At 44.5% G+C, this 27,887-nt stretch overlaps 3 protein-coding genes and 1 pseudogene across 3 annotated transcripts; 2 read left to right on the top strand and 2 right to left on the bottom strand.

Moving 5' to 3' along the window:
- Positions 1-303: 303 nt before the first annotated feature.
- LOC136506444 (B3 domain-containing protein Os03g0212300-like) lies at positions 304-1,686 on the top strand. Its single transcript, XM_066501375.1, has 3 exons — positions 304-553; positions 678-1,196; positions 1,270-1,686. Exons 1-3 carry the CDS (start codon positions 470-472, stop codon positions 1,555-1,557), a joined length of 891 nt encoding a protein of 296 aa, XP_066357472.1. The 5' UTR covers positions 304-469; the 3' UTR covers positions 1,558-1,686.
- Positions 1,687-7,271: 5,585 nt separating this feature from the next.
- LOC136506819 (glycine-rich protein 5-like) lies at positions 7,272-8,100 on the top strand. The gene has a single exon (XM_066501729.1). It carries the CDS (start codon positions 7,290-7,292, stop codon positions 7,983-7,985), a length of 696 nt encoding a protein of 231 aa, XP_066357826.1. The 5' UTR covers positions 7,272-7,289; the 3' UTR covers positions 7,986-8,100.
- A 1,599-nt stretch (positions 8,101-9,699) lies between these two features.
- Positions 9,700-12,354, bottom strand: LOC136508867 (vesicle-associated membrane protein 721-like). Its single transcript, XM_066503643.1, has 5 exons — positions 11,887-12,354; positions 10,791-10,932; positions 10,564-10,684; positions 10,322-10,384; positions 9,700-10,202 (listed from the first exon to the last, which is right to left on the bottom strand). The coding sequence occupies exons 1-5, from the start codon at positions 12,095-12,097 to the stop codon at positions 10,056-10,058; spliced, it is 684 nt and encodes a 227-aa protein (XP_066359740.1). The 5' UTR covers positions 12,098-12,354; the 3' UTR covers positions 9,700-10,055.
- A 1,907-nt stretch (positions 12,355-14,261) lies between these two features.
- On the bottom strand, positions 14,262-17,584 carry LOC136506815 (beta-glucuronosyltransferase GlcAT14B-like; annotated as a pseudogene).
- Positions 17,585-27,887: the final 10,303 nt, after the last annotated feature.

Genomic DNA, 27,887 nt, shown 5'->3' with positions numbered 1-27,887 from the left:
ATGGCGCGGGAGGCAGGGCGGGAGGGCCGGAGCGGATGAGGCGGATGCGCGCCGTCGGCGGCGCGACGGGAGGTGTGGGGCGGTGGTGCTAGTCCGAGTAGGAGGGGTGGGGCGGCGGAGAAGAAAGAAGAGTTGGTGGTGCGTCGCGGGATCCCCGTTCTCCCAAGAGCGATGGGCTAATTTTGGGTTCGCTGTTGGAGAAAGAAAATTTTAGGTGGGTGACCAACCCAATCCTTAAAATGGGTCTTGTGTTTGGGTTTGGGCTGTTGGAGATAGTCTTATGAAAACAGTGTAGAAGTAAATGTGGAAGCAACTAACGACGCATGCAGTGGAATCAATTAAAGCGGAGTTTAAGGAGGAGGCCGGTGTAACAAACTTTTTACGGCAGGCACATCCGGCGGATCCTCCTCCTCCATTGATCGTGATCCCATCCATAGTTTTCCTTCCTTATTATCCGGGTCCGGCGGCCATGGCGTCGAATGGAGTAGGCGGCGGCGGCGGCCCTCACAAGTTCTTCAAGGTCCTGCTTCCCGGCTCCTTCGAGATCAGCCTGGTACGTACTACGTTTAATCCGTATCGAAACGTTCCGTCCGATCGATCCACACCAACACCCACAGCAACATTCATCTATCTACATGCATCTGCGTGCATCCATCATCCATGGCGCATGCATGCAGTCCCTGCCGCCCAAGTTCGCGGCGAGCCTCGGCGTGTCGTGTCCATGGCGCACCGCCTCCAAGCTGCGGGATCGCACGGGGAGGTCGTGGGACGTGGACCTCCAGCGAGACGCCGCCCACCGGGTGTCCTTCACGGGCGGCGGCTGGCGCGGCTTCGTCTCGGCCAACGCCGTCTCCGCCGGGCAGCTGCTGGTCTTCGAGCACCGTGGCGTCTTCGACTTCACCGTCGACCGGTTTGACGCCTCCGGCTGTTGTTGTGACGACAATGGAGGGCATGAAGATGGAGGAGGAAGAGGACCTAATAAAGTTGTTGACCAGCACATGACGACGACAGGGACAGAGGCCGCGGCCGACAAGGAGTCCGGCAACAGCCGACGGCGGCCAGAGGCAGCGCCGTGCACCGGCGGCGTCAAGAGGAGGCGGCGGTTGCCCAGCACGGCCACCACCGTCGTCTCCGGCGGCGATGACAACGAGACGCTCTGCCACCGCATCGAGAGGCCTTACCAGCTGCGATTATTGGTAACAACTACTGTGCTGTACATACTGGATTGTTGATGATCTATTTAATAATTTGTGCATGCACATACGTCAGGACCTGAGCAAGAGCTTCTGCGACCGCGTCGGCTGGACGTCGTCGTGCGATGTCGTGCTCTGCGCCGCCGGTGACGGTGACGGTGGCAGCAAGGAGGAGGAGAAGCGGTGGCAGGTGAGCGTGAAGGTGTCGGCCAAGAACGCCATGATGTGCGGAGGCTGGGCGGAGTTTGCCAAGGACAATGGACTCGCCGTCTCCGACGCCTGCATCTTCGTGCCACTCCCAGCCAGTCCAGACTCAGGCTCCGACGTCCTTCAAGTCCACCTCCTCAGGGGCACATCTGTTTGACATCTCTAAGGCTCAAATTCAAATCCCATTTCAGACTTACCAAACGACAGCCACCTGGTGACATGCATGGTCGATCTTTGTTGAATGAGCACAAAACCCTAAACCCTGGTGGTATATGTGAATGAATTTCAGATGTGTGAAAATGTTCAATCGTCATTCGAGTCAGATGTGTGAAGATGTCAATCATATTTTGTTTGCAACAACTGGTGGTATAATATATGAATGAATTTCACAAGCCCACTACAGTTTTTTGTTTTTCTTCTCACTAGCAAGAGTGCCCGTACGTTACAACGAATTATTAGTGTGCTCTCAATCCCGGCCTCCACCATCCATTTGTGTGCTTGATTACGTACCATTGGTATGAAAATGTGACTTAAAGTATTGGCATGAAAAGTTTTACAAGAGTAGTGATCCATGAAAATGTCACTTAAAATTTGTGTACCTTGCCTCACCGTACCGATCCATGTGTTTTGTTGATGTCCTTTGTCCTACAGACATGTTTATAGGAAGCCATATCTAGCCAGGGAGAAGGGTTTTACAAGATTGGTGCGTTAGGTGGGCTCAGTCTTCTGTCACTCTCCATTTGGACCTTAAAGCCCAAAAAAGGCAGTTACAACCTAGAAATTTTGGCATATTTAGATTACATATTTAAGTCCACCTTGTCTTAGATTGAGGCTCAAACAGATCCAATCCTAATTTTCCAATCTAGAGAGACTTGCTAGCACCGTGAGCGTAAAGCATTTTTTTAATCTATACATTGTTTTCATTTGTTTTATATTTAGATTACATATTTGCTTTATTTGGATACAAGTAGACGTCAAAATATTGTTTTGTCATTATCTTTATTCAAAATTTGTCTGTTTATTATATTAACTGTATTTGATATGGACTCTTTTGTTTAGGTTTTTTGCTTTCTTGATCCACATGGTAATTTAAGTATAGTTTTCTTGATCGTAATTAGTATTTATTAATTAATTTAATTACATGGATTCTTTATCTAGATATTTTTTATTGTTATAATCCAAATGTCATAGGTGATCATTAAAGTCGATGGTGCATATTCTTTTATTTGATCATGGTAACTAAGCTGCCTTGTCTAAAGTGCTAGCCATTTATTAACACTGCTGTAATAAAATAATAAAATAGTAGATACTCAAGATTTTATAAATCATCTCTTTTACTTGGATTGACAATAATTTTAAAATTGACAATCTTGATTAAAAACAATATTTTGCTACTACATTGCAAAGATGGTTTTCATATAATGTAGATATCTGCATGCAGTATAAAATATCAGATACCGATAGTCGTCAGAGTTTGAAAATTTTGCTTTGTAAAAAAAAGAACCCTAAACGGTGGTAAAAATTATTGTTTTTGCTGTGTCATAAAACCTGAAAAGATGTTGGCATAAATTTGCGCGCAGGAGGTTGTGAGGGTGAATTATGGAACTTGAATATCTTGGTGGCGCGACAAGATTGATGCAAGGGGCCTGCCGCGCCCGGGCAGGGCACCCCGAAAACAAAGCCATACCTTCCTGCTCCGCCGAGCTCGGTGCTACTTACTGCTAGCTATGCCTCGTTTAGATGCTGAAAAAATTTCAACCCGATAAATAGTACTACTTTCGTCTTATTTGATAAATATTGTCCAATCGTAGACCAACTAGGCTCAAAAGATTCATCTCGTGATTTCCAACTAAACTGTGTAATTAGTTATTTTTTTTACCTACATTTAATACTCCATGCAAGCGGCTAAAAATTGATGTGATGGAGAGAGAGTAAAAAAACTTAGAATTTTGGTGGCATCTAAACAAGGCGCTAAGGTCCTTGCATGAGTGACAAGTAGTCATCTGTCCATAGCTCTTGTGCATGCAGAGTCCCGGTGTGGTCAACAGAGAATTAATGACCTTGTTCGCTTGCAGCCACCTAGAAAATGATGTTTTTCTCTTGCAATAAATCAACCATATAAATCAACCGAAGCCAAAATAAGCCCAGCCGAACAGACCCAACATGGCTGTACTCCTACTGATGAATGAGATGAACACCAGCAGCAGCGAAGTCAGCAATTGTAAGAGCAACAACACTGCCCTAGCTAGCATGCAGCAGGACAGAGAGGAAGAGATCATCATCATCGGTGCATGGGGTGCACCGTACCGCCGCTCAAGTTTCAACACCTCAGCTCGTCGATCATCATATCTCGAATTCTCAACTACTGCCAGGCAACAGGCTTCCAGCTCTTGGAGAGGCTGCCATCGTCGGTCCGGTCCGGTGATCCGCCATTAACTTGCATCGATCCGATCCGATCCATCCGTATCCATAATGTACTGTATCCATGGTGCAGACTGCAGAGCAGAGGCGTCACGTCACGGTAGATGCGTGAAGCATGCATGGTTGCTCTTGCTCAACCGGCCTGGTCTTTACTGACCTAACCGCACGGCCTTTACATGCCGTACGTGTCAATCCGACCTCCATGCCATGCATGACTTGATATCAGGGCAGAGAGAGAGAGCACTGTGGAAGTGATGAAACAGTGGTGGGCAGAGGATCGACCGGACCGAATTTTTTACAATTTAATTTTTTTTTAAGTTTCTCATAAATAGATCCCTGACGGAAAGAATTCAGGAAATAAACCCTTAGTTCGGCGCCACCGTCTCTGGCGCTGAGCTCCTGGGTACCGTCAATGCCCTGCCAGGGGGCTCGGCGCCAGAGTGACTCGCGCCGAGCTCGGTGCCGTACTAAGTGGCGCCGAGCTCCCTGCATTTAACCCCAGCCCAACCTTCTTGCCCGAGCGTTCTTCCTCTTCTTTCTCCTCCCTCTCGGGTTTTTTCTCTCCCCACTTCACCCTACCTCACGAATCGACATATTGGAGCTTGAAAACCTTGATTTGATCCGTAGATCTTCGAGAGCAAGGTATCCTTGCTCACCTCCTTGTTTTTTCGCATCGATTCGGTATATATTAGTCGGATTTTTGAACATAAGAATCGTCATCACTTAGGGTTTCATTGTATCCCTCAATATATGTATTATACAACCGTAGGTTGATTCCAATGCGTGGAAAAGCTAGCAAACCTAGGCGCATGTAGTTATGTTATGGGTTCATTGTTGTGGATCAAATGAGAAACCCTAGGTTTAGGGTATAATGTTAACTGCTTTCGGTTCTTAGAACGAAATTGGTTATATTGTAGTTATGGTTCTCATTGATATTTATTTGTGATGTTTTGATTTATGTTTGTTAAATTACATCCGTTTTGTTAGATGCAAGAAATGTTTCGGGAGGAGTTTTGACGAAAACGGGGTCGTCCTCGAGAATTATACCCCGACGCGTCTAGCAAAGATGCCCCCGTCCCTCCTGACCTTCATGTCCCTAACTGTGACTGTGGTTTTGCGGTCCATGTTTTTCAATCGAAACATCCAGACACAGCCGCGCGTTGCTTCTACACATGTAGTCGGTTTAATGTAAGAAATTGTTTACACTATCCTTTTTTTTATTTGTGTAAGTATGGTACTAATATTTTGTTGGAATCTCATTGTGTAGGATCATTAGAGATGCTTTTTCTTTCAGTGGATCGATGGTGCAGACAAGTTTGATCCTAGGTACCTCTTTTTCGACGATTGGTTTAGAGGGAGACATCCACGTGAGCACTTCAAGTGGTGGGTTCCACCCCCCTAACCCTCCGGCAATGACGGCTAAGGAGAAGCACCTAGCCACAGTTAGATGACTCGAGGAACCTCCTTTGTGCGATTGCGGAGATCGAGCTGTGATAAACCCTGAGAATACGTTGGAGTTTGTGTGTCCAAACAAGCATGAAGTAAGTGCAAAGTGTATGCGTTAAAATCTTGAGCTATATATGTTCATGTACTAATGTCTCATTATTTAGGTGTTTTCAATGGCGAAGTGTCATTTCAAGGAGTAGTTGTATGGTCCTAAGAACCAATGGCTGAAAGAACCGCGGAGGGTTAAGGAAAAAAAGAAAGAAATGGTAATCTACAAAGCACCTCCTGTCATGTGCGAATGTGGTGTAAAATCCAACTATGGCCTAGTCCCTTCGGAGCTTGGAATAGGCCATTATTGCGGCCATATGATTGAGTATGATGAGGTTCGTTATTTTTTTGGTAAACATGAAATCGTATTTTGTTTGTTTTGCTAAGACATATATGATATAATATTTCTTTTGAATAGAGCACTAGGAAATGCAGTTGGGAATGTTATGATGGTCAAGCTAAGTTCTTGGATGAACTGAAGAAGAGGCAACTCATTGCACGGAAGAGGGGATATGGACTTGACTACGTCAACCTATTCGTTAAATATCACAAAGAAAAGATGCGTGAGTTTGCTAGACAGCGCGGTATTTGTAACCCGATTGATGTTGGGCTTAACAAATGGGGATTGGAGAGGCGGATGACGTTAGAGGAGGAGAGGGCAAGGAATGAGGCAAGGGAGGATACAAGAGTACAAATACAGGTCTTGAATGAGCATGTTGCTACATTATGTGCCAGTGAGTGCTTGAAAACCTTTTTTTTCGTTGCTTGGTTTTAAATGTAATATAATCGCGTTGCTAACTGATTGCATTTTATACATGAAGGGATTGGTTGCAGCGGGGAACATGCCGTAGAGGTGGCTCGTGCAAGGTATGAGGAGAAGAAGTTAGATGACTATAGATCACGAGCTGGTCGCACCGTTCAATCACCGATTGTGTTGTCTAATGAGGGAGACGAGGATGCGGACGACACTGCCAGACTGAGTGAGCTCATTGCTCTAGCAGAGGCAGGCATACAGGCGCAGGAGGTTGAGGACGACACTGGCAGACTTAGCGAGCTCATCGCTCTAGCAGAGGCGGGCTATTCAGGCGCAGGAGGCTGACGGACGACACCAACTGGCAGACTGAGCGAGGCAAGGCGACGGTGTGAGGGCAAGGCGCGGCGCGGGCGCCAACCACGGGAGACAGCGCCGGCGAGGGGCGCGGCGCAGGGCCGGGGGGGCCGCGGCGCGCACGAGGCGGGTGGGGGGGGTGCGGGCACGGCCTCGGGCTGCGGGTCCGCCGGGAATAGCAGGCGGTGGCCTCGGAGCGGGAGGAGGGGCGCGGCGCGGGGCGGGGGGCGATGGGCCTCGGCGCGGCGACGAGCGGCGGGCGAGGGGCGCGGCACGGGCCGAGCGGTGGCAGCCGCTGCGCGGGCTCGGCGGCGAAAGGCGCTGGGCGTGGGCGCGCGGGTCGGCGCTGGCTCGTGGCGCGCGGCGCGGGACGGTGGCGGCTGACGGTGGCGCGGGCAGGGCGTCGGCGTCGGCAGGGCTAGGGCGCGAGAGGAGGAAGAGAGAGGGCCGGCGCGGGCTCGGTAGATATTTTCGAGCTCGGCGCTAGAGTGACTGGCGCTGAGTCCCCTGGCAGGGCATCGACCGTGCCCAGGAGCTCGACGTCAGAGATGGTGGCGGCAAGCTAAGAGTTCATTTCTTGAATTCTTTCCTCCATGGGTTTATTTGTGAGAAACTTAAAAGACGAAATTATAAAAAATTGGGTCGATGGGAACACAAGTGCGTGCTGCGTGGCCAGTCCAGCATGCATGCATTTATTACTTCATCTGCATCTCTGCATGCATGCCGACCCCCGGCACCTTGCCTTGCCTGGATCGGTCTATATAACGACCTCCATAGCCACCTAAGCTCTAGCAGACAAACACACACACACACGCACGCACACAGCACCTAAGCCCTAGCCACCGAAACCTAGCCGATCGATCGATATGGCTAGCCGCACGTGGCGCAGCACCAGCGCCGCAATGGCATGCCGCAGCCACCAGCTGGTCGTGGTGGTCCTAGTCATCCTGGCGCTAACGCCCGCCGAGGCGAGCAGAGCCATGCCAACGACGACTAAGACGACGATGGTGGTGGCCAGCGGCGGCACTGGTAACAGCCACCAGCAGAACCATGAGGGACCTGCTGCCGCAGCTGCCGGAGCAGCGGACGTGAACAACGCCGACCAGAAGACCTTCCTGCCGGTGCCGGGCTACGTCGGTGGTGTTGGAGGGTTCGCTGGCGCCGGCGGCCTCGGCGGCGTTGGCGGAGCCGTCGGGGGCATCAGCGGCGCGCTCGGAGGCCTTGCCGGTGGCATTGGCGGCGTGACCGGCGTCGGCGGCCTCGGAGGTGTCGGTGGCGGTGGACTCGGAGGGTTTGGACCGCTTGGTGGTGGTGGCGGCGGCGGCCTTGGTGGTATAGGCGGTGGATCCGGTCTCGGCGGCCTGGGAGGAGGTGGCGCCGGCCTTGGCGGTCTGGGTGGTGGATCTGGTCTCGGCGGCGGCGGCGGCCTTGGCGGTGGATCAGGATCAGGTCTGGGCGGCGGCAGCGGTGGTGGAGGTGGCCTTGGCGGTGGCAGTGGGCTTGCTGGTGGCAGCGGTGGTGGTTATCATAGCGGCGTCGGCGGTGGCTGCCTTCACCCGTGAAGCAAGCAGGCGCCAAGCGTACTAGCGTGCATGCATTGCATGCACACACGTGTCTGCTAGATGCATGCAAGCTACTGCTAGCTTGCTGTTGTCAGTCGTGTCCATGCGCGGTTCATCGCTACACATACATATATATATCATATCATGCATCGTACGTGGTTAAGTTTGTGTATCATCATGTTTTTTTTTCTAATAATTATGGCACCTTGGTTTGTATAATTAATTGCATGCTTGTTGTTAAATAAATCATAATAAGATAAGAATGCAGCTACCTACATATATAGTACATGTTCTAGCTCAATCTAAAACTAGTATTAACTATACTGGTTTGAGTAATTATTTTGTTTCTCGCAGCTTGCTTGCTTGCTTGCTGCAGTCTGCACTATATATGCACCGCTGCTGAATCACTTTGGCTTCTTCGGTTCTTCCGTGTCATTGGTGGTGGCGTAACTAGCTGTTCGTTCACCCCGGCCCCTAATTTTCTCGATAAAGGCCTTGTTTAGATGATGGTTGGGAATCAGTATTTGGCACTGTAGCACTTTCGTTTGTATTTGATAAATATTGTCCAATCATGGCCTAACTAGGCTCAAAAGATTCGTCTCGTAATTTACAATCAAACTGTGTAATTAGTTATTTTTTATCTACATTTAATACTCCATGCATGTGTCCAAAGATTTGATGTGATGGAAAGAGAGTGAAAAAACTTGGAATCTAAACAAGGCCAAAATTTAGTACTGTATGTGCATGGTGACTTTCCAACCAGTTAATTAACTTCTTGATGATTGATTCAGAGCAATAAATAGGATATTATACTCTATCAGGCGATTTGTGAGGAGCTTGTGCTTGCCACTTGCCAGACTTGCACCCTGTTCGCTTGTTGGTTTCAGCCAGCCAATAGTATTTTTCTTTCACAACAAACCAACACCAGTCAGTCTAAACCAGCTCAGAAACCAACCAGCGAAAAGACCGCGGATGTCTTGACCAGTAGGTCAAAGGACCTACTTCGAATGGGCTTAGGCCCATACAGTGCTCCGGAGTTACGTTCTAAGGGGCTTAGGCCCATATAGCATCTAACGGCCTGGTCCATGTACAAATACAATGTCCCGACCCGAGCCTATTTCGGCAGCAAGAAGAAGCCACCGCCGCAACCTTCTGCAGCGCATGCAGTGTTTTGCTGAGAGCAAAAAAAAGCACAGCAGCAACAGCGGCTTCTGCTTCTAGCTCAAGCATATAACAGTACTAATATTATGTGCTGACTTGTTCTCGCTCACTGTGCTTATCGTATGCTGATAGAACTACTAGAGTCTTCTCTTTCCTCACAAGTCACAATAATGTCAAACGCCAGCGCTCACGCCAACACGCCTTGTTCGTTTATGCTGATGCTTATGCTGAAATGTTATGTCTATGACTGAAAAGTAGTGCTGAATAAGATCAAGCGAATATCAACAACCAAACCAATGCAACGACAATTGTCTGGCGACTGCTTCAAGCAGCCAGAACTGAAGTTCAGGTTTCCCACTGTGGTGACTTTCCATTTCCAACCATGCAAGCTAACTTTTCTCACCTCCAACTTCCAGGGATGCCTAAAGAGAATACTTAATGTTAACACAATAGTATGTTTATTGCTAGATGCAGTTCTATTTTCATCCACTTGGCAGGGTTTCTAAAGATTTTGGAGAGAATCAGAACCAATCCACCCATCCAAAAGGCCATATAAATAATAATGTAATAATAGTTGTTGGCGTTTATATTTTCGAAGGTTTGATCAAATCTTGTCCTAAACTACAAGTGTGACGTGAGGAAGTATGATTCCCCATCCATGCATGCCGTGCGTAATAATCTCTAAAAAACTTGCTTCTTCGACTGTGGTATGTATAATTAACGTGGTTAACACAATAGTACAAGGTAGAGTGGCGCACCTTCACCCAACCTGTACAACGACGACCCAACGGCAAATAAAAAAAAACTTAGATAGACCAACTAATAAAACTATATAAAAAAGGCTGAAGATATGTGAACCAATCGAATATTGGATCGACAGCGAGCAAAAGACCAGCGCCACCACCTAAATCACTTGCCGCATCCGCCATGGCAAATTGAGAGGATTATGATGAGGATCAGCGCGACGATGATGCCGAGAACGATGAGCTTCATCTTCATGTTCTGGTACCACATCTTGCGCCGCAACCGCGCGCCATCCCGCCTGAAATCAGCAGCCTGAAACAACACAGAGGAGCCAAATGTTCCGTTTCAGTTCTTCCCTCCTCTTCTGACACCGGCAAGTTCAGATTACTAAGTTGTTACGCTATAAACAGAAACTTGCAACAAACACTGACCCCCTCGTGGAGCTGCTCTGTCCTTGTGACAAGCCCATCGATCTGTATTCCGCGATCAATGGCCTAAAATATTTCAATCAAATTGCTCATTCAGAAATAGTCAAGTCCAAAGCCCAAAGATAACTGAAGAATAAAAGCAGAATTATTGAAGGTTTCAGTCAAGGTAAGCAGATGCATGCAGGAATCCATCATCAGGTCATGCATGCCTGGGAAAACATATACTGATATACGTTGGTTATTACCTTGTCAATGTTTTCCATCATGATGCTTTTCACTTGATCGACCTGAGCCTTCACTTTGGACAGCTTACTCACCTCCTCCGGGTGATCCGTACAGTACTGCATCTGATCTCTAAGCCTCGGCCTGTATTGCCAGTCCCCAAGCATGCACAACACATTGAGGAATAAAAAAAAAACAAAATGTCTGAAAAAAATCCTTGTTCTTGCAGACGAAGAATGAGAATTGTTACCCGAAATCCCATGTGAGACTGTTGGCTGTAGCTGTTGCTGCTTTGCCCCCTGCATATCTCTTGTTGAAGTCCTCCTTGATCATCTCCAGGAAGGCCATAGGAATCTGCCGCCCGGCTGACTCGGTTGCGACAACGCAAAATGCTGCAATTTGATCTCAGTTATTAACCCAGGCGGAGTTGACCAAACAGAAATAATGTTTTTGTTCATTTTCCTATATTATCCCCCCCCCCCCCCCCCCCCCCCCCCCCCCCCCCCCCCCCAAAAAAAAAGAGACATTCCAGCTTCCTATTCTAAATGGTGGTAAGCAATTTTGCACTGAAGACTTGCAGTCATACAGCTCTGCTTTGTTTCAAGTCTCGACAAAATATTGTTTTTTTTCTGCTACATATGTTCAGTTTCAGTCTACTAAACAGAAAGTCAATTATGTGACTCGGGGGATAACTTAGCACGAAGGCAGGGAAGGAATAATCATGTTACTGACAGAAAAGATTTAAAGCTGTGCAATAAAAGGAGCATCAGCATCCTATCTTAGTAAGCAATAATAAGTTTTGGACTGAAGCTTCAATCGAAATGTTGGAAACAAATTATTGATAAGTTGGGAAGAGTTGTATTTTTAGAAAATTCTAACGCATCATGATCACTAAGTCTAACTAACAGGCCAATTCAAAATGCTCTTCTGAGTGCTCTGCTAGAAACTCTGACTGAATCCAACAGGAACAAGTGATTTATTATATATCAGTTATATGTTAAACCAGTAGTCAGTAGAGTTGTTGCGCAAGCACCTCCCAAACGATAAACAACAAGTAGAGCTAAGACAGATGATATCCTAAACACATGTTAGCAGTCGATTTTCATTAGATTTCAGATTCAGAGAAGCAGAAGGAACACAAGCAAGGCAATATTAATTAGGAGTTTATTAGTAGGATAAAGTAACATGGTGAAAGTTCAAAGTAGCATAGAATGAAAAACATGATATTGTACCAAGATTTGAGGCAGAAATTTAAGATTTATGCTTTGCAAGAACACAGAGCAACAGACGCACACGGATGCATCTGGTTGGTGGTGTGGTTGATCGAGCTAAGGTTAGCTGAGTACCGTATCCGTCGCTGACGAGGAAGTTGAAGGTGTGGCCGTCGCAGGTGTAGGTGAATCGGTTGTTCCCCGCCGGCAGCTTGTGCAGGCACTGCGCGGCGATGTCCCGGAAGTTGCCCGTGTAGGACGTGTGCTCCGCCACCGCCACCGTGCCCCGCGCCACCATGGCGTAGATGAGCGCCCCGGCAGCAGGTCTCTCCGGAGGCTGCGCCATCGATCCCAGCTGTCGTCGATCGTCTTCTTCTCCGATGGACCAGCAGGTACGCCCCTGACCTGACCTGACCTGATGAGAAGGAAGGAAGAAGCAGAGAAGCTGCTGATCTGACGATGACCGATGTCTTTAGCTTAGTGGCCAAGAAAATGGTGGTCTTTACAATGTGCAAGTACCAATTAGTTTAATGAATCCACGCAAGGAAGCTATGTCTTGGTCGAAAGGAGACACCGCGTTGGAAGAACTCAACCTGTCAAGGGTTCTAGATGGGAACGAACGAGAACGAAGCTCCTCTGCCCGCACGAGTATTACAGCAGATAAGAAAGATCAGAACCGTCCGTCCGTCCGTCCATTGACTAGCTAGCAGTTGCCCTCTTTTTTATTTTCTTTTGATTTTGAATTGGATTTTGACGAAGAAGTCGCAATCCCAATTTCCCCCGCGTTGATTACTTCGTTGATTACTCCACCTTGGACGACTTGCCTTGTTGTTGAGGCGGCCGGCAACTAAGGAATTTGTCTCCTGCTCCCTCGTAAAATACAATCTCATCCATACGCATGTAAGTATATCTTTTAATTAAACACTATCCATATACGCTTTTTTTCCTGCCTAAAATTATCCATGTAATTGATACACGATCAAATAGCATGTATGCATATTTTTTAAAACTATGTCTTACTAGAAAATTAAGCAAGTTAACAACCCAACTAGTTAATTAGTGAGAGGCAAAGCCTCTTAACATATACTCCTTATTTGGTTCTAAACTTTGGATGCATATCGAGGGATCTTTGAACGGCTCTGCTCTGGGTCCTCCGTGGCTTTAGGTGAAGCCTGACAAACACCAACACAAGAAACGGCTCCGTGAGTCCTAGGCCTGTTTGGACAGCTTATACAATCTATACATCTTCAGATTCTACAATCTAGCGAGCTGAGGACACCTTCTATCAGCTTCTGGATTGAACTTAACCAATCTGCCCCTCACTTTTTGGCCCACTCAGTGCAGCCAGCTTTTAGAAGTAAGGGCATTTTGGTAACTACACACTGTAAAGTGCTATAAACCAGCTTTTAGAAGTTATATAAATCCAAACAACCTCTCATTTCAGCTTTTATAATCCAGCTTATAGGAATCTGACTTTTAGAAGCTAACTTCTGCAATTCATGGGGATCCAAACGCAGCCCTAAGCTGAAGTAGCTGGAGCGGGTTTTAAACTGCAGGGTAAAGTTGCCTGAACGTAGCTTCTCCGTGCGGTTGAGATGCAAAGTCATTTTTGAAAATTTTATATGAAAATGACAAAATTCATGTGCATGTGTACTAGTAGAAGACAAAAAAAAAACCAAGAATTTTGTCTTGTAGTGCATGTATAAGTGGAAAAAACATCTTAGGTGTGTTTAACTTTTTTTACTTCAAACGATGTATTTCTAAAATTTTATATAGATTGAAGAACGTAAAACTAGTATTACTAGATTTATCACTCTCATAATATATAATTGTTTTTATTCAAGATAATATTTTATACATATTTTTAGTCCATGTGCCATAATGGAAACCGTGTCAATGCCCTAATGGACTTATATTTCCGATTTGAGAAAGTAGTTAACAATTTTGACAACACCAAGAAAGCATATATATTAGTCAAAGAGAAGGAATCAAATCAATACCTCGTTTTCTCAGTGAGAGATCAACATGCAGTATTTTCTCAGCAAGTCCCTGGAACGTGCAGGTTTTTCTTTGTTTTGGAATAAAGAAACACGAACTAAATAAATTAATACCATTCGGCCCTGGTACTAACCAATAGAATGGACCTGCTTATCTGAGAGCCCTGTATATATGGAGTAGTAGACTAGTACCCTTTCCGTTCCAAATTGCAAGAAAAAGTTTGAAAAAGCCGACTCAATTTAGAACAGAGGTTACAGTTTATAACAAAGGGAGTAGTATAACTAGATAAGCAGCGAGCTGTCAAGTCAAGCTAGGGCAAGCTTCAATTCCAAATGTTGCTCATCAGATATTCAGATGCCTGCACATAATACAAAGACAATTCTCTGTCATTCAGAGTTCACACCTGACACTGGATCTGATACTTCAGGCTACCAGTTGCTACCAGAACACTGAACAAATAAGTGGATTTTTCTCGGCAACTCATATCAAGCTTCGCTATCCTTCACATCATGGGCAGCTAAAACTAAGCTAAAATATATTGATCACAGGGTGGCCAGGTTTAGACCTTGACGACAAAGTACATATGGAGTCTCACATGTACTGTGGAGTGGAGATACAACAGGGCTCTACAGACGATTAATGTGGTAGTACAACAGCAACGTAGCACAGGTTATATGGCACCTACTCCAGCTGCCTGGCAAAACGGCGACCAACTACAAGTCAAAACGGACCTATATGTGTCGCTAAAAGCAGCAGCAGTCCATGCATGTGTATCATATATAGCTGAGTCAGAGGCATCCGCTACTTGCACTGCCTTGGGTGGAACTTCTCCTCCAACAGCAACGACGTGATCAGGCGCTGCAGTCGCACAGCTCCACGGCCAGGCTGGAGGAGGCTGGTGTTTCCAATCACCGTGCAAGGGTCGCTCCCGTTCTCCCGCGTTCCAGCACACCAGCCTCCCGGAGTCGGCATGTCCACACCACGGCCCAGGATCTTCTCATCTATCTTGTCCAGCACCGGATCATCCTCGTGGAACTTCCGAGCAAACGGCGCATCGCTGGCAACCATGCGGTCTAAGTCTTCGACTGTCAGGTAGTGCGGGTGCTGCTTCGGAGGGTTGTCCCATGAGATGTAATGCAGGTCATGGTTCACGGTCGTGTTCTTGAATTCGTCGGCGTTGCAGACCACAGTGTGGAAGTATCCTTCAGGCGAGGAGATGAAATTGGAATAGTACATGAGCACTGTGCGAGGTAGGTTATCCCAGCCCCATATGCAGTATTCAACAAAAGGCCTAGACAGTGCCATCCAAGCAGAACCTGCAATGTTATGCGGTCATCAGGTGCCTCTATATCTAAAAGATCCAGAGATTCAAAATCAACACTAATTCCCTAGTAATGGTTCAAACTAATAAAGCTAGCCTCATTCCATAAAAGTTCTCAGAGATATTACTAGCCCTGCTAGTTTTAAAAGCAAGAATAAAGTCCATATAATTTCCTTGTCAATAGTTATCGAAGAAAGCAATTGTTGCTAAGATTTGCTCCTCGGTAATGATGATTGATGAATGCTCGTTGCAGATGTCAGCTCCACATTTTTACATCCTCTGCTTATCTGTTTAAGCTGTCTGGACCTAGAGCATTTTTATCTGAGTTGTGGTAAGTGTTTAAGAAATAGGAATAGATTAATTTCCTGCCTAGACAGAAGCCAAAAGTTCCGTTTTTGTGGGGGTGGCTAAGCATGTATAATGGATGTGAAGGGCACCGCATTAAGGAAAAGCTATATTTTTGTTTTATGGCAAGTTCATTGGCACAGCTTCTGAATTTAGTAACTGACATAGATGCCTGGTTATCTGTTTAATCTGTCTGGACCTAGAGTATTTATGTATGAGCTGTAGTAACTGCTTAAGAAACTGGAATAAACTAATTTCCTGCCTAGACAGAAGCAGAAAACTCTTTTTTGGGGGTGGCTAAGCATGGATAATGGATATAAAAACTGAGCACCATATTATATTAAGGAAAAACTTGATTTTTGTGGAAAGTTCATTGACACAGTTTCTGAACTTAGTAACTGACACATAAAACAAGGATAACCTTTCAAATTAATGACAGCTAACAAATGCATCGGGTGAGTAATCTACTAGCTTGGAATGCCTTGGTTAGTTTCCAAAACAGGAGGTCATCTTTATATATAAATAAATGTGTTGCCATGCAAATGTTGTCTACTACAGGCAATAAACAAATAGAATCCCAAATGTTTGTTCCAGAAATCAGATCAAACAAAATAAGATTATATAGATGAAAAGGTAACTTAAGCAAGGAGAATTTCAGGCAGCGATATATTACACTGTACAAACGAAGAAGCTAGAAAAATACCACATCTGTATGTAGTATTGTGTAGAAGACCTAAGGTAAACTGCTGACTGAAATTTATTAACATACTAAAAATTAATTTGAGTTGGTGACAACCCAATCCCTGTACCAATTCACACTTCAAAATTTTGAACCGGTCACCACAACTAGAAATATCAAGCTGTGTTTAACATGTGGCGAAGATCCAAGAGTCTGAAGGTTTCAACAGCATCACATTCAATTATTAAAAAAAATCATTGAAGACATTCTTGCAAATGTGACAAGGGCAGATAGAAAATGTAGCCAGGTACAACACATTGCAAGATTAAGCTATGAGCTGCTATAGTAATCTGCACAAATGTATGGTAAATTGTACACAATTCTTTGTGTTAAGTCTAGGTAGAATGTGAATCTTTAGAGTAGCAGGTCAGATCGGATGGAAACATACCAGTGAAGAGCTTGAATGCTGTAGGGACACTCCGCCTTTGCGGTATCCAGAACACGTCGGCCTTCTTCTTCATGTAGAGCCCTGGATCAATGATGACCGGCTTTGCCCTCTGAAACCTATACGCCATCAGAGACAAGCAAGGTAGAGTAGAAGTTGCCCTGAATCAGCACCCTTCAGTGATGGATGAGTGAAGAAAAACCATGAAGGAAGCAAGGAAGCACGCACTCCTTCCATCCAATGTCGCTGGTGTGGTCGATGAAGTTGAGATCGCGCGGCAGCTTGGAGAATACATGTATCAGATCTGCACCGGCAAGTTTGGAAGTGAAAAGAAGCCAACCCAAGGCGGGGCTTTTGTGGATTAGAAATGATGACTTGGATGAAGAAGAAGAAAGGAAGGCACTTACCATCCTGCGTGACGAGCGGGTAATCGGAGGCGGAGAGGTTGATGAACCAATCCCAGTGTGAGCTGCCGTCGCCGGCATGGCCCCACAAGAATGCGGCGGCGGCGTGGAGCGTGTTGGCGACCATGGTGGGTCCGCGGTAGGTGACGAGGTTGGCGCGGTCGACGACGCGGACGTTGGCCGCGGCGGCGATGGCCGGGTGGGAGGCGAGGTCGGCGGCGAGGCTCCTGCGGTCGGAGTCGGGCGCCTCGGCATCGAGGTGCAGGATGTAGCGGTTCCTGGGGTGGTAGAGCGCGAGGAGGACGCGGCGGAGCGCGGAGGCGTCCCCCGCGGATCCGGAGATGAGGAAGGCGATGCGGGGCGGCGAGGCCGCGGCGGCGGGGGACGGCGGGGTGGGGGCGAGCTTGTGCTCCACGAAGAGCGCCGAGGAGGAGGGCGTGGAGGTGGAGGGGAAGGGCGAGGGGAAGGTGGTGAGGGCGACGAGGAGGAGGAGCGAGAGCGCGGAGCCGACGGCCAGAGGGAGCAGCCAGCGGCGGTCGACGGCGGCGTGGAGGGAGTGCGCGAGGGGCTTCATCGCCGGCGGTGGATGTGGTGGGGTAGGTGCTTTGCTATCTAGGAGTACTTTGAGCCTCGCCTGCAGGGGTTTGGGTGGTTGACCTGTCCACGTACTTTACTTTGGGAGGAGGCCTCGTCAGTCGTCACCTCCTCCATTCATTTTTTCTTCTTCTTCGTTTGATTGATTTCGTTTTCATTTTGCCGGAAAATCAGATCTTAGTTTCAAACAAATAAAAAAGGAAAATCAGATCTTAGTTTCAAATCAACGCTCCTGCCGAACACTAGTAACTTAGTTGGGGCAGTTAATGCATAATCCTATACCTTAATGCAAATGTACTGGGAGGAAGAGTATGTTGAACACGTGCAAAACTCTCTTGCACAGGCGACTACGGCGGCTGATGAGGCAGTGATCCTACGGAAGAAGCCCATAGATGTTGAACAAACACATAATCTGTCTGTTTTAGTTGGGATTGGTCGCAAAATCCTTATGCTGCTGAAGTGCATTTTAGCTTTAGTTTTTTTAGTGGTAGTTGGGATTGTCTACATTGTAGCGAGACTTTCATAAATTAATACCTTGTGTGGTGGCATGCATGTCGTATAATTAACTAATTATGTTCTCAGTTTTAATATTGTATGTATGTCATGTAATGCAGATGAGCCGGCATTGGATGTACAATGCTGATCGCCGCTCCCAAGAGTCCATTGAGGGCGTGCATTCTTTCTTACGTGTGGCCGAGGCAAACAAACGTGATGGATTCATGTGCTGCCCATGTGCCATATGTAAGAATTTGAAGGAATATGCTAGCTCAAGGAATCTTCATTCACACTTGTTGAAGTCGGGTTTTATGCCAAACTATATTTGTTGGACGAAGCACAGAGAAACCAGGGTTGTAATGGAAAAGGTGAAGAAGAACAATAGGACGATGATGACATTATTGCTGAATATGGTGTCTTCAATGATACTGCAATGGGGGAAGCTAAAGAAGAGGTAGTGGCAGAAGATGAGCCCGCTGATGATCTTGGTCAGGCCATTCGTGGCGCACAAAGAGAATGTGAAAGTAAAAAGGAGAAGATCAAGTTCGAGCGCATGCTAGAGGATCACAAGAAATTGCTATACCCAACTTGTGATGCGGGGCAGAAAAAGTTGGGTACCACACTGGAATTGTTGTAATGTAAGGCAAAGAATGGTGTATCTGACCAGGGTTTTGGAGAGTTACTGAAAATCCAAAAGAAAATGCTTTCGAAGGATAACGATTTACCCGTTACTACGTACGAAGCAAAATAGGTAGTCTGCCCTTTGGGATTAGAAATCCAGAAGATACATGCATGTCCCAATGACTGCATCCTCTACCGTGGCGAGGAGTATGAGAAGTTAGATGCATGCCCGGTATATCATGCATCGCGGTATAAGATCAGGCGAGATGACCCTGGTGATGTTGAGGGCGAACGTCCCACGAAGAAAATCTCTGCCAAGATTATGTGGTATGCTCCTATAATACCACGTTTGAAATGTCTGTTCAGAAACAAAGACCATGCAAAGTTGTTGCGATGGCATAAAGAAGACCGTAAGGTAGATAATATGTTGAGACACTCTGCTGATGGGTCCTAGTGGTGAGCAATCGATAGAGAATTCTCGGAGTTTGCAAATGACGTAAGAAACTTAAGGTTTGCTTTAAGTACGGATGGTATGAATCCTTTCGGGGAGCAGAGCAGTAGTCATAGCACTTGGCCTGTTACTCTATATATCTACAACCTTCCTCTCTGGTTATGCATGAAGCGTAAGTTTATTATGATGCCAGTGCTCATCCAAGGCCTAAGGCAACCTGGCAACGATATCGATGTGTACCTGAGGTCACTAGTTGAAGAACTTCTACTTTTGTGGAACAGACCAGGTGTACGTATATGGGATGAGCACAAACAGGAGCACTTTGACCTGCGAGCATTGTTGTTCGTAACAATCAATGATTGGCCTGCTCTAAGTAATCTTTCAGGATAATCAAACAAGGGATATAATGTATGCACGCACTGTTTCAATGACATTAAAGGTATATTCTTGAAAAAATGTTGAAAGGTCGTGTACCTTAGCCATCGTCGATTTCTTCCTACGAATCACCCCCTAAGAAAGAAAGACAAGTATTTTAAAGGTAAGGCAGACCACCAGACCAAGCCGAGCAACCGAACTGGTGAGGATGTACTTAATATGATCAAGGATATGAAAGTAGTATTTGGAAAGACACATGGAAGCGAACCTATTCTGAACGACGCCAACGGTCACGCACCCATGTGGAAGAAGTCCATATTTTGGGAGCTACCCTATTGGCAAGTCCTAGAGGTCCATAGCGCGATCGACGTGATGCACCTGACGAAGAATCTTTGTGTGAACCTGCTAGGCTTCATAGGTGCGTATGGGAAGCCTAAGGAATTAGTGAAAAAATTGTTTTAGTCCCGGCTTGATATGGTGAAGTATTAGACCTATTATGTAATAATTGCGACTTCAGATTTTTTTGTCTTGTTTTCATATTTTCTACAGTTTAAATGAATTTTCAACGTCAATAAGATGTAAAAACTAATTTCCTATCAAAAAGCAATAGTTTTAATGATTTTAATTAAGTAGTACATTTTTGCATGGTAAAAATTATGATTATTATTTACACTATATTAAATATTTATATGGTAAAACAAAAGAGTTTAGGTTACAGATTTTTCTTATGTACAATAATGCAAAACCAGGTCCAGGAATTTTTTTTGTAATTTTTTTTGCTAATATTTTATTTTACTAAACAATTAACAACTCTCTGCATATTTATATAAAACAAATATATAAAAAAGGAAAAACTTCTAGAAACCGGTGGGAAGCCAAACTACAGCTCACCTTTACTCCCGGGTGGATCAACCACCCGGGACTAAAGGTGGGTTGCGTTTTCGCGGCCCGCCAAAATCACCTTTACTCTTGAGCCGTGGCTACACCCGGGACTAAAGCTTAGACCTTTAGTCCCGGTTCTAACCATCACCCGGGACTAAAGAGCCTTTAGTCCCGGTTCTAACTATCACCCGGGACTATTAAAGAACCTTTAGTCCTGGTTCTAACCATCACCCGGGCCTAAAGGTCTCCCTTTATAAACCACACCCTTCTCCCTTCTCTTGCTCTCTGTCTCTGCCACGCCGTTGCCTCTCTTCTCCACCAGATCGATCTGATCCAGCAGCGCCGCCGCCCCCAGGCGACCACCGGAGCACACCCGAGCCTTTCCCGCACTACCGCACCTTTGAGGACGAGGAGCCCCGGAGCCTTCCCCGTGCTGCCTCACCGGAGCACGCCCGAGCCTTCCTCGCCGCCGCCCCTAGGCGACCACCAGAGCGCGCCCGAGCCTTCCCCGCGCTGCCGCACCTTCGAGGACGAGGAGCCCCGGAGCCTTCCCCGCGCTACCTCACCGGAGCACGCCCGAGCCTTCCCCGCACGCGCTGCTTCACTGGAGCGCTCCCGAGCCTTCTCCAAGATCCGCAACAGGTTTGGCCTGGTCTCCCTCTTCCTCTGCACTCGTTCAGATCTCTTGCTGCTGTATGGCCAACTCGTTCAGTGCCGTTGCTCAATGAATGTATCGCTTCGATTTAGTGCTAGCTGTCGTGTGCTTGTCCTGCTATCTTGTGGTGGACTGGTGGCTAATCTTCGCTGAGTGCTGGATCAACAGGAGTCTAGGACAGCGAAGAAAACAAGTTCACCACAAGATTCTATTTTTCTTGTGCCCAACTGCCTATATTGTGTATACAATATACTCGTGTTTGCATTGATTCGCTAGTAATCTATATCTGTTGGTCGAGAACTTTTTCCCTAAACATAATAAATAGGAGGTCCACGTACAAATCAACTTGTGGAATAGAAAGGTGGTACAATTCATTGCAAATAAATTTAGGCTGTCTGGTCTTAAGAACAACTTGATACAATCATCTTGCCATCCTCTCAAAATACAGATACTTTTGTGGCCTGTTGGATAAAGGTCCTCTTGAAAGGATTTGTGTGTGTGTAGAAAGTGACTTTGCCTGACAATGATTTTCTAGAATAACCTTTGTGAAGAAAGTGAACCAAGAAAATATTTTCCATATCCCACCATCTTGTTCTCCGTAAAAAACTCTAGGAGAAGCAAAGAAGACATTCATACTATGGCGCAAGCGCTACATCATTATTCCTGGGGTCTCTAGTCTACCGCTGCTTCCTCAACTGCCAGACAATAGGTGTGGACAAAAGTGAACGAAATAATTTTTTCATAAATTTTCTATTGACATGCATGATTAATAATAACAATTTCTTATACCTAATTATTCTTTTTTTGTAATCACACAGCAGGGCCTCCGCCAATCTAAGTCCAATTATTCAATCTCCAGATCATCATAGTGCTCCGGGCAATGATTATCCAACGCCTCCAAGGAGGTCTCCACCGCCGCCACCTCTAAGGAGGTCTCCAACGCCTCTAAGGAGGTCTCAAACGGCTACCCCGCCTCCCTTGATGATCAAGAAGCAGCCAGCTCCTAAGAGGTCCGCCCCGTAAACGAAGCCGTTGGCCCACCAGCGGCAAAGAAGAAAGCCTCCTCTAATCCAGTTATTCCTCAAAAACTGTCTTACGAGAAAAGTGAAAAGGAATTAAAGGATGCAGTACAAAAAGATGTGAAAAGTTTCTTCGAAAAAGTAAGCAAGCAACGAGAAGTGAGGGAGAACCCGAAGAAACCGTACTTCTACCTATCTCCAGATCTTCTAAGAAAGGTGGACCAAAAAAAGCAGAAATCTAAAAAGACTCGGCCAAAATCGGACTACGATCGCTCTCTCACCAAGTCATTTGAGGCGGCGCAGAAAAAGACTAGAGTAGGGAAAGGTGTTGCACAACTCGAACAACAATCGCAACAATCAATCCATCCTCTTGTCATTCGTAATGAATATGGTTCAAACTTAGATTTAACGGACGTCGATTTTGAGGAAATTATTCGGTTTTACGAGGATACCGGTTTGGATCTTGCCCAAGTGCTCGCTGAAGGACCATCTGCTCCGAAAGTAGATCCTTGGAAGAAATTTAAATATGGAAAGAGTCTATACAACCCTGAGGCCTTAGGTGAACTGGGTACGCAAATGTACCTACTAAACAAGTGGTACATGGCGACGTGTGAACGGGGAGAGAACTTTATTTCTGTCAGAGTTAGAAACCAACATTACTCCCGTGGCGATGACATTTTATATGTCGAGTTTTTAAAATTACACCAACTATGCCACCTGGACTCTCTCGACAAAAGTCTCATTAGCTGCTATTATCTGTAAGTGTGATTATTTTCTACTATTAAAGTGTATATATATAAAGCTACATGTATATATATAAATTATATATCCTCACACTATATTTTTATATGTGCAGATATGAGATGACATAACTCAGAAAGAGAAAGGATAATGATGTTGGTTTCATTGATCCAAATGTCGTATTCAAACACCCTGATCTCCTCCTCAATGGAAAGCTGAACTCGAGAAAAATCTCATGAGGTTCTTAGTGAACCAACAAAATAAGGACATACTCTTCCCCTATAACTTTAAGTGAGTGTTAAATAATAAATATCGATTATATGGATATTTGTTCAATTATTTGCTTACTAGCTAAGCTATCTCCTATATATATATGTTGACTCTAGTTAATATCGATCATATTTGTGTATAAAAACATATGCAGCAATCACTGGATATTGATGGTCATCGATATGGCCAATAGTCGGTTGAGCATCTTAGACTCGTTAAGAAAAGAGCAAACAGAGTACCAAGACATGATAGATATTATCCAAGGGTAATTTGGTCTCTCTAGCAACTATATACCCCGATCTCTTAACTACAATAATTATTAAAGACTAAATTAATTTTTTTATTTTATTGGGCGCATTGTTTGGAAAAGTTTCATTGAGGAACACCACATGAAATATTGCAAAGCATCACTGGATGTAATCGCACACAAAGTAAGTACTAGCTATATATATATATATATATATATATATATATATATATATATATATATATATATATATATATATATATATATATATATATATATATATATATATATATAATTCAATTAACACCATGCATGCTTTCAATTCATCAGATCTTTTTTCTCGTAAAAGTGGGTTTTGAGGCAAGAACAGGGAAACAACTATTACAGATACTATGTTTACGAGTTCATCATGGCGTACTAAAAAAGAACTCCTGAAGAGAACATCAAAGTACGTTATATAAATATATTCATATATTCATAATTTCTTTTATTGCTCATATATATAAGTAATCACGTGACCAACACACACACATATATATATATATATATATATATTAATACTTTTCCTTTAACTTTTATTGAAAACTCTATGGTTGAAGGAAAAAGTCATACGACGTGACCAACTGAAAGCAATTCAAGAGACCATAGCAGGATTTCTTAATGACCAGGTCCTAAACCCCGCCGGCGAGTTCTACAATGACATGAACGAAACATGGAAGTCAAACCAGATGGAGTGAATTTATTATCCCAAGTATATGATAGAATATACAATGCAAGATTTATTTGTAATATATATATATATATATTAATTATATGTATATAAAATAACATACAATATATGTATATGCATGTAATATATACGTTAGTTTCATACTTTAATTTGTACAAAATATTCGAACATTATAAACGTGTAGAATACATATATTATTAGCAGCATAGAATGCGTATTCGAAAACCTATTCGAAAGCCAAAACGATTCATCAATTGAAAATAGAAACAAAAAAAAAGAAAAAAAAGAAAAACTTTAGTCCCGGTTGGTAATACCCACCAGGACTAAAGTGCCGACCCACGTGGCCAGGCCGGGAGGCCTCTTTAGCCCCGGTTGGTATTACCAACCAGGATACCTTTAGTCCCGGGCGCGAAACCGGGACTAAAGGTGGAGCCCTTTAGTCCTAGATTCATGCTCCCGGTTTCAAAACCGGGACTGAAGGGGGTCGAGAACCGGGAGTACAGCCCATTTCTGTACTAGTGTATACGCAACATTATATATATAACGAGATTGTGATAAATAACAATTAATAATTCGTAGCATTCTATATATAAAGAGATTGTGATAAATAATAATAAAACCGCTGGAAAAGCATTGGCAACAAATTGTCTGGATATATCCTCCTAAAGCACAAGGGTTTTTGTCACAGGTAGCTAAAGCCAAAGGACATGCGTTACTTGTGACTACATGGAACGTCATTACGTATATCTATGAAGTACTCCTATATAGCATAATACCTTCAGTTCTTCCTTGCTCGAAAAGGAACAAATTCAGTACACGAAACGTCATCATTTACGTATGTATTACCTCTGAACAACTTCCACAAGAAATCTGTGACTACAAACAAATTTGTCCTCATTAGCTAGTGTCCGGTTGCATTAGCATTAGCATTGCCATTTGCCAGCCACCTAATGCATTCTTCACCACCCAAAAGAGAGAGAGAAAAAAGGGGGCCCTTCCAGATCGTGCAACGCGGCACAAGTGGAGTGCAGTGCAGCGAAGAAACCGGTCCAAGCGTCGTCATCATCATCTGCTAACTGAAGCCTCATCTCGTATGCATGAAGGCATCAGACACATTGGCAACATGAAGGCCTCTTCCTCCAGCCACGGCCATCAGACGACGATGAGCAAGGTGCGGCAGATGAATGTACATATGCACCAGAGGACCACTCTGTGTGTGATCATGGAATAAAGTGACATGACACATGAACAAAAGTTTCCCCAGCTCCTCTGTTTTCCTTGCAAACAACTGAATATGTAGTAGTATTTACCAAGACCCGGCCTACAGCAAACTTAGGCTAACACTCATATATTCTATATGGAGTAACAAACATCAGATCCCTAACTGACTGGCAGTCTTATTGTGATCTCTTCCTTTTGAACATGATGACTGACTCAGCAGCAGGATCCTATCTTACCAACAAACCCAAAACACACACACACACACACACACACACATATGTATGTATATATATATATATATATATATATATATATATATATATATATATATATATATATATATATATATATATTCTGCGGCTGGCCATTCTGTGGCCACTTTGACTTACGATAATTACCATGCTAATTTACGAGATTACAGTAACTCCTTACTAAGTGATTTACTATAAAATTATCGTAAATATCATCGTGAATTGTAGTAACACGAGTATCGTAAATATATATTCATGTTATCGTAAATTGGTACAAATATTATCGTAAATCAAGGTGGCTATAGAATAAGATATAGAATAAGTTATTCTATGGTCAGCTGCAGAATAGCCTTACCCTATATATATATATATATATATATATATATATATATATATATATATATATATATATATATATATATATATATATATATATATATATATATATATATATATATATATATATATATGTTACTTCATATGTTTATGTGATAGCTCAAGTGCTTGATGTTTGATCACCTAAGTAACTTAGATCAACATAGGATCATAAATGAGTTAGGGTTTGTGTTTATCATTTAGTCAAAATATGCTTCTAAGTGTTTAAATTAGGTTTTAAGCCCTTTTCATGATGTTGTTTTGACCAAAATGTAATTATAATTTTTGTACCTTTTCTGAGGTTTGACCCTAAATAAAAGTTGAAGTACTGGTTGTGTACTACAAACTTTGTTTAAGGATCAAGGATCAGATACACTTCTAACATGTTCAAACTGTAGCCACAAATCTCAATCTAGTGCTGTTTTGAATCTCTGGAAGAAATTCTGAGATTAGCAGTTAACAAGTTCAATGTTTGGGAATTTATCCAATCAATTTTTATAAATAAAATTTGTGCAACTTTGCTTCTATGAATTGGTGTGATGTTTGCACTTTGACATTGAGCTATTGATTGGATTGTTTGATCAAAGTTTAGCTATTAAATAAATTGCCAAATTAGCAAATCAATTCATTTGTAGCCTTGTTCGCCGTTTAAGCCACGCCATCACCGTGAACAGAGCCGAAACTTGCTGGCTGCCCTGGAGAAGCCTCGCCGCGCCATTCAATGCCCAGTGCCGGCCAACTCCTTCTTCTCTTCCTTTTTCTCTCACCGCCCGCCATTCATCGCTGTAGGCAGCAATTGGCCATCACTGCTCGCTCTCCATTCAATTGCTTGCACCCATAGATTCGCCACACTTCACTCTTCCACCCCCTCCTAGCTTTGCCGTCCAATTTTGAAGGTAAAGCTCTCGGGCCACGCAGCCGCCATGGGCGCCATGGCCGCCGAGCTCGTGCTCGCCGTGGCCAGCGCGTTCCAGTATTTCTCCTCTACCCCTATCTCTTGTTTTAGCTTTTATATAGGTCGTGTTTGCTTAAATCTAAATCGGTTGATTGTTTTAAGCTTTTCTCTCGCCGGAACGGCAAGCACCGTCGCCGTGCTCTGAGTGCCGCACCGCCCCGCACGTGGCCGCGCCCTGCTGCAGCCTCCCTAGATCAATTACCGAGACCTAGAGCATCGCACGGTCACTCTAAATCTTATGCGCGCGTGTGCCGGCCGCTTCTTCACCGGAGCCGGCAGGCACGTCGCCAAGCCGCGCCGCCGTGCCGCCATAGCCGTCGCCGCCATGGTTAGGGACTGTTATAGGTTCAACCAGTTACCTTGATCGATGCGGGAGGTTGATAGGAGCACAATGGTGCCAACCTCTTCGCCGGAGATCTCGCCACCGGCGAGATTTGGCCGGTCAAAGCCGCCCATGTCCCTGTGCCTGTGACAGGTGGGACCGGTTGACCTTGGGTCCCGGCTGTCAGCCACTCCGGGTGTATGGACTGGGTGCACCTAGCTTCGGTTAGGTTGTGAATAGTTTGTTTTGTCTTTTTCTTTTTCCAGATTTTGATTCAAACTTCAAAAATTCATAACTTGAGCTAGGAAAATCCAAAATTGATGAATCAAATTTTGTTAGCTTTGTTTTTCTGTACTCTACATATTAGTGTCATAAAATGTTATGTTTGGCAACTTTTTATACACTGTTTTATTTACCTAATTAAATGATCATTTAACTTTACAAAAAATGATATCTAGAGTTCTATTTATCCAAAAATTGTGAAACCAAGTTTGTTAACTTTGTTCTATTATTCTCTAGTTAAGAAAAATATAAAACCTACTGTTTGCCCAATTTTCCTATGTAGTATTATTTTCATAGTAAATTTGTATGTTTAATTTATATTCTTTGTATCTTATGATGTATATATCCAAATGATATGAAAATTTTATAGTATATTGATTACAACAGGTATGCACTGCTGTATTTCCAGAATACCAGATTTGTGCAGCAGCTGGTCTTTTCCTTTTATACCTCGTTGT

This window comes from Miscanthus floridulus, chromosome 15 (genome assembly GCF_019320115.1).
Source record: "Miscanthus floridulus cultivar M001 chromosome 15, ASM1932011v1, whole genome shotgun sequence".
Lineage (NCBI taxonomy): Eukaryota > Viridiplantae > Streptophyta > Magnoliopsida > Poales > Poaceae > Miscanthus > Miscanthus floridulus.
This window is presented reverse-complemented; position numbering and strand designations above follow the sequence as displayed.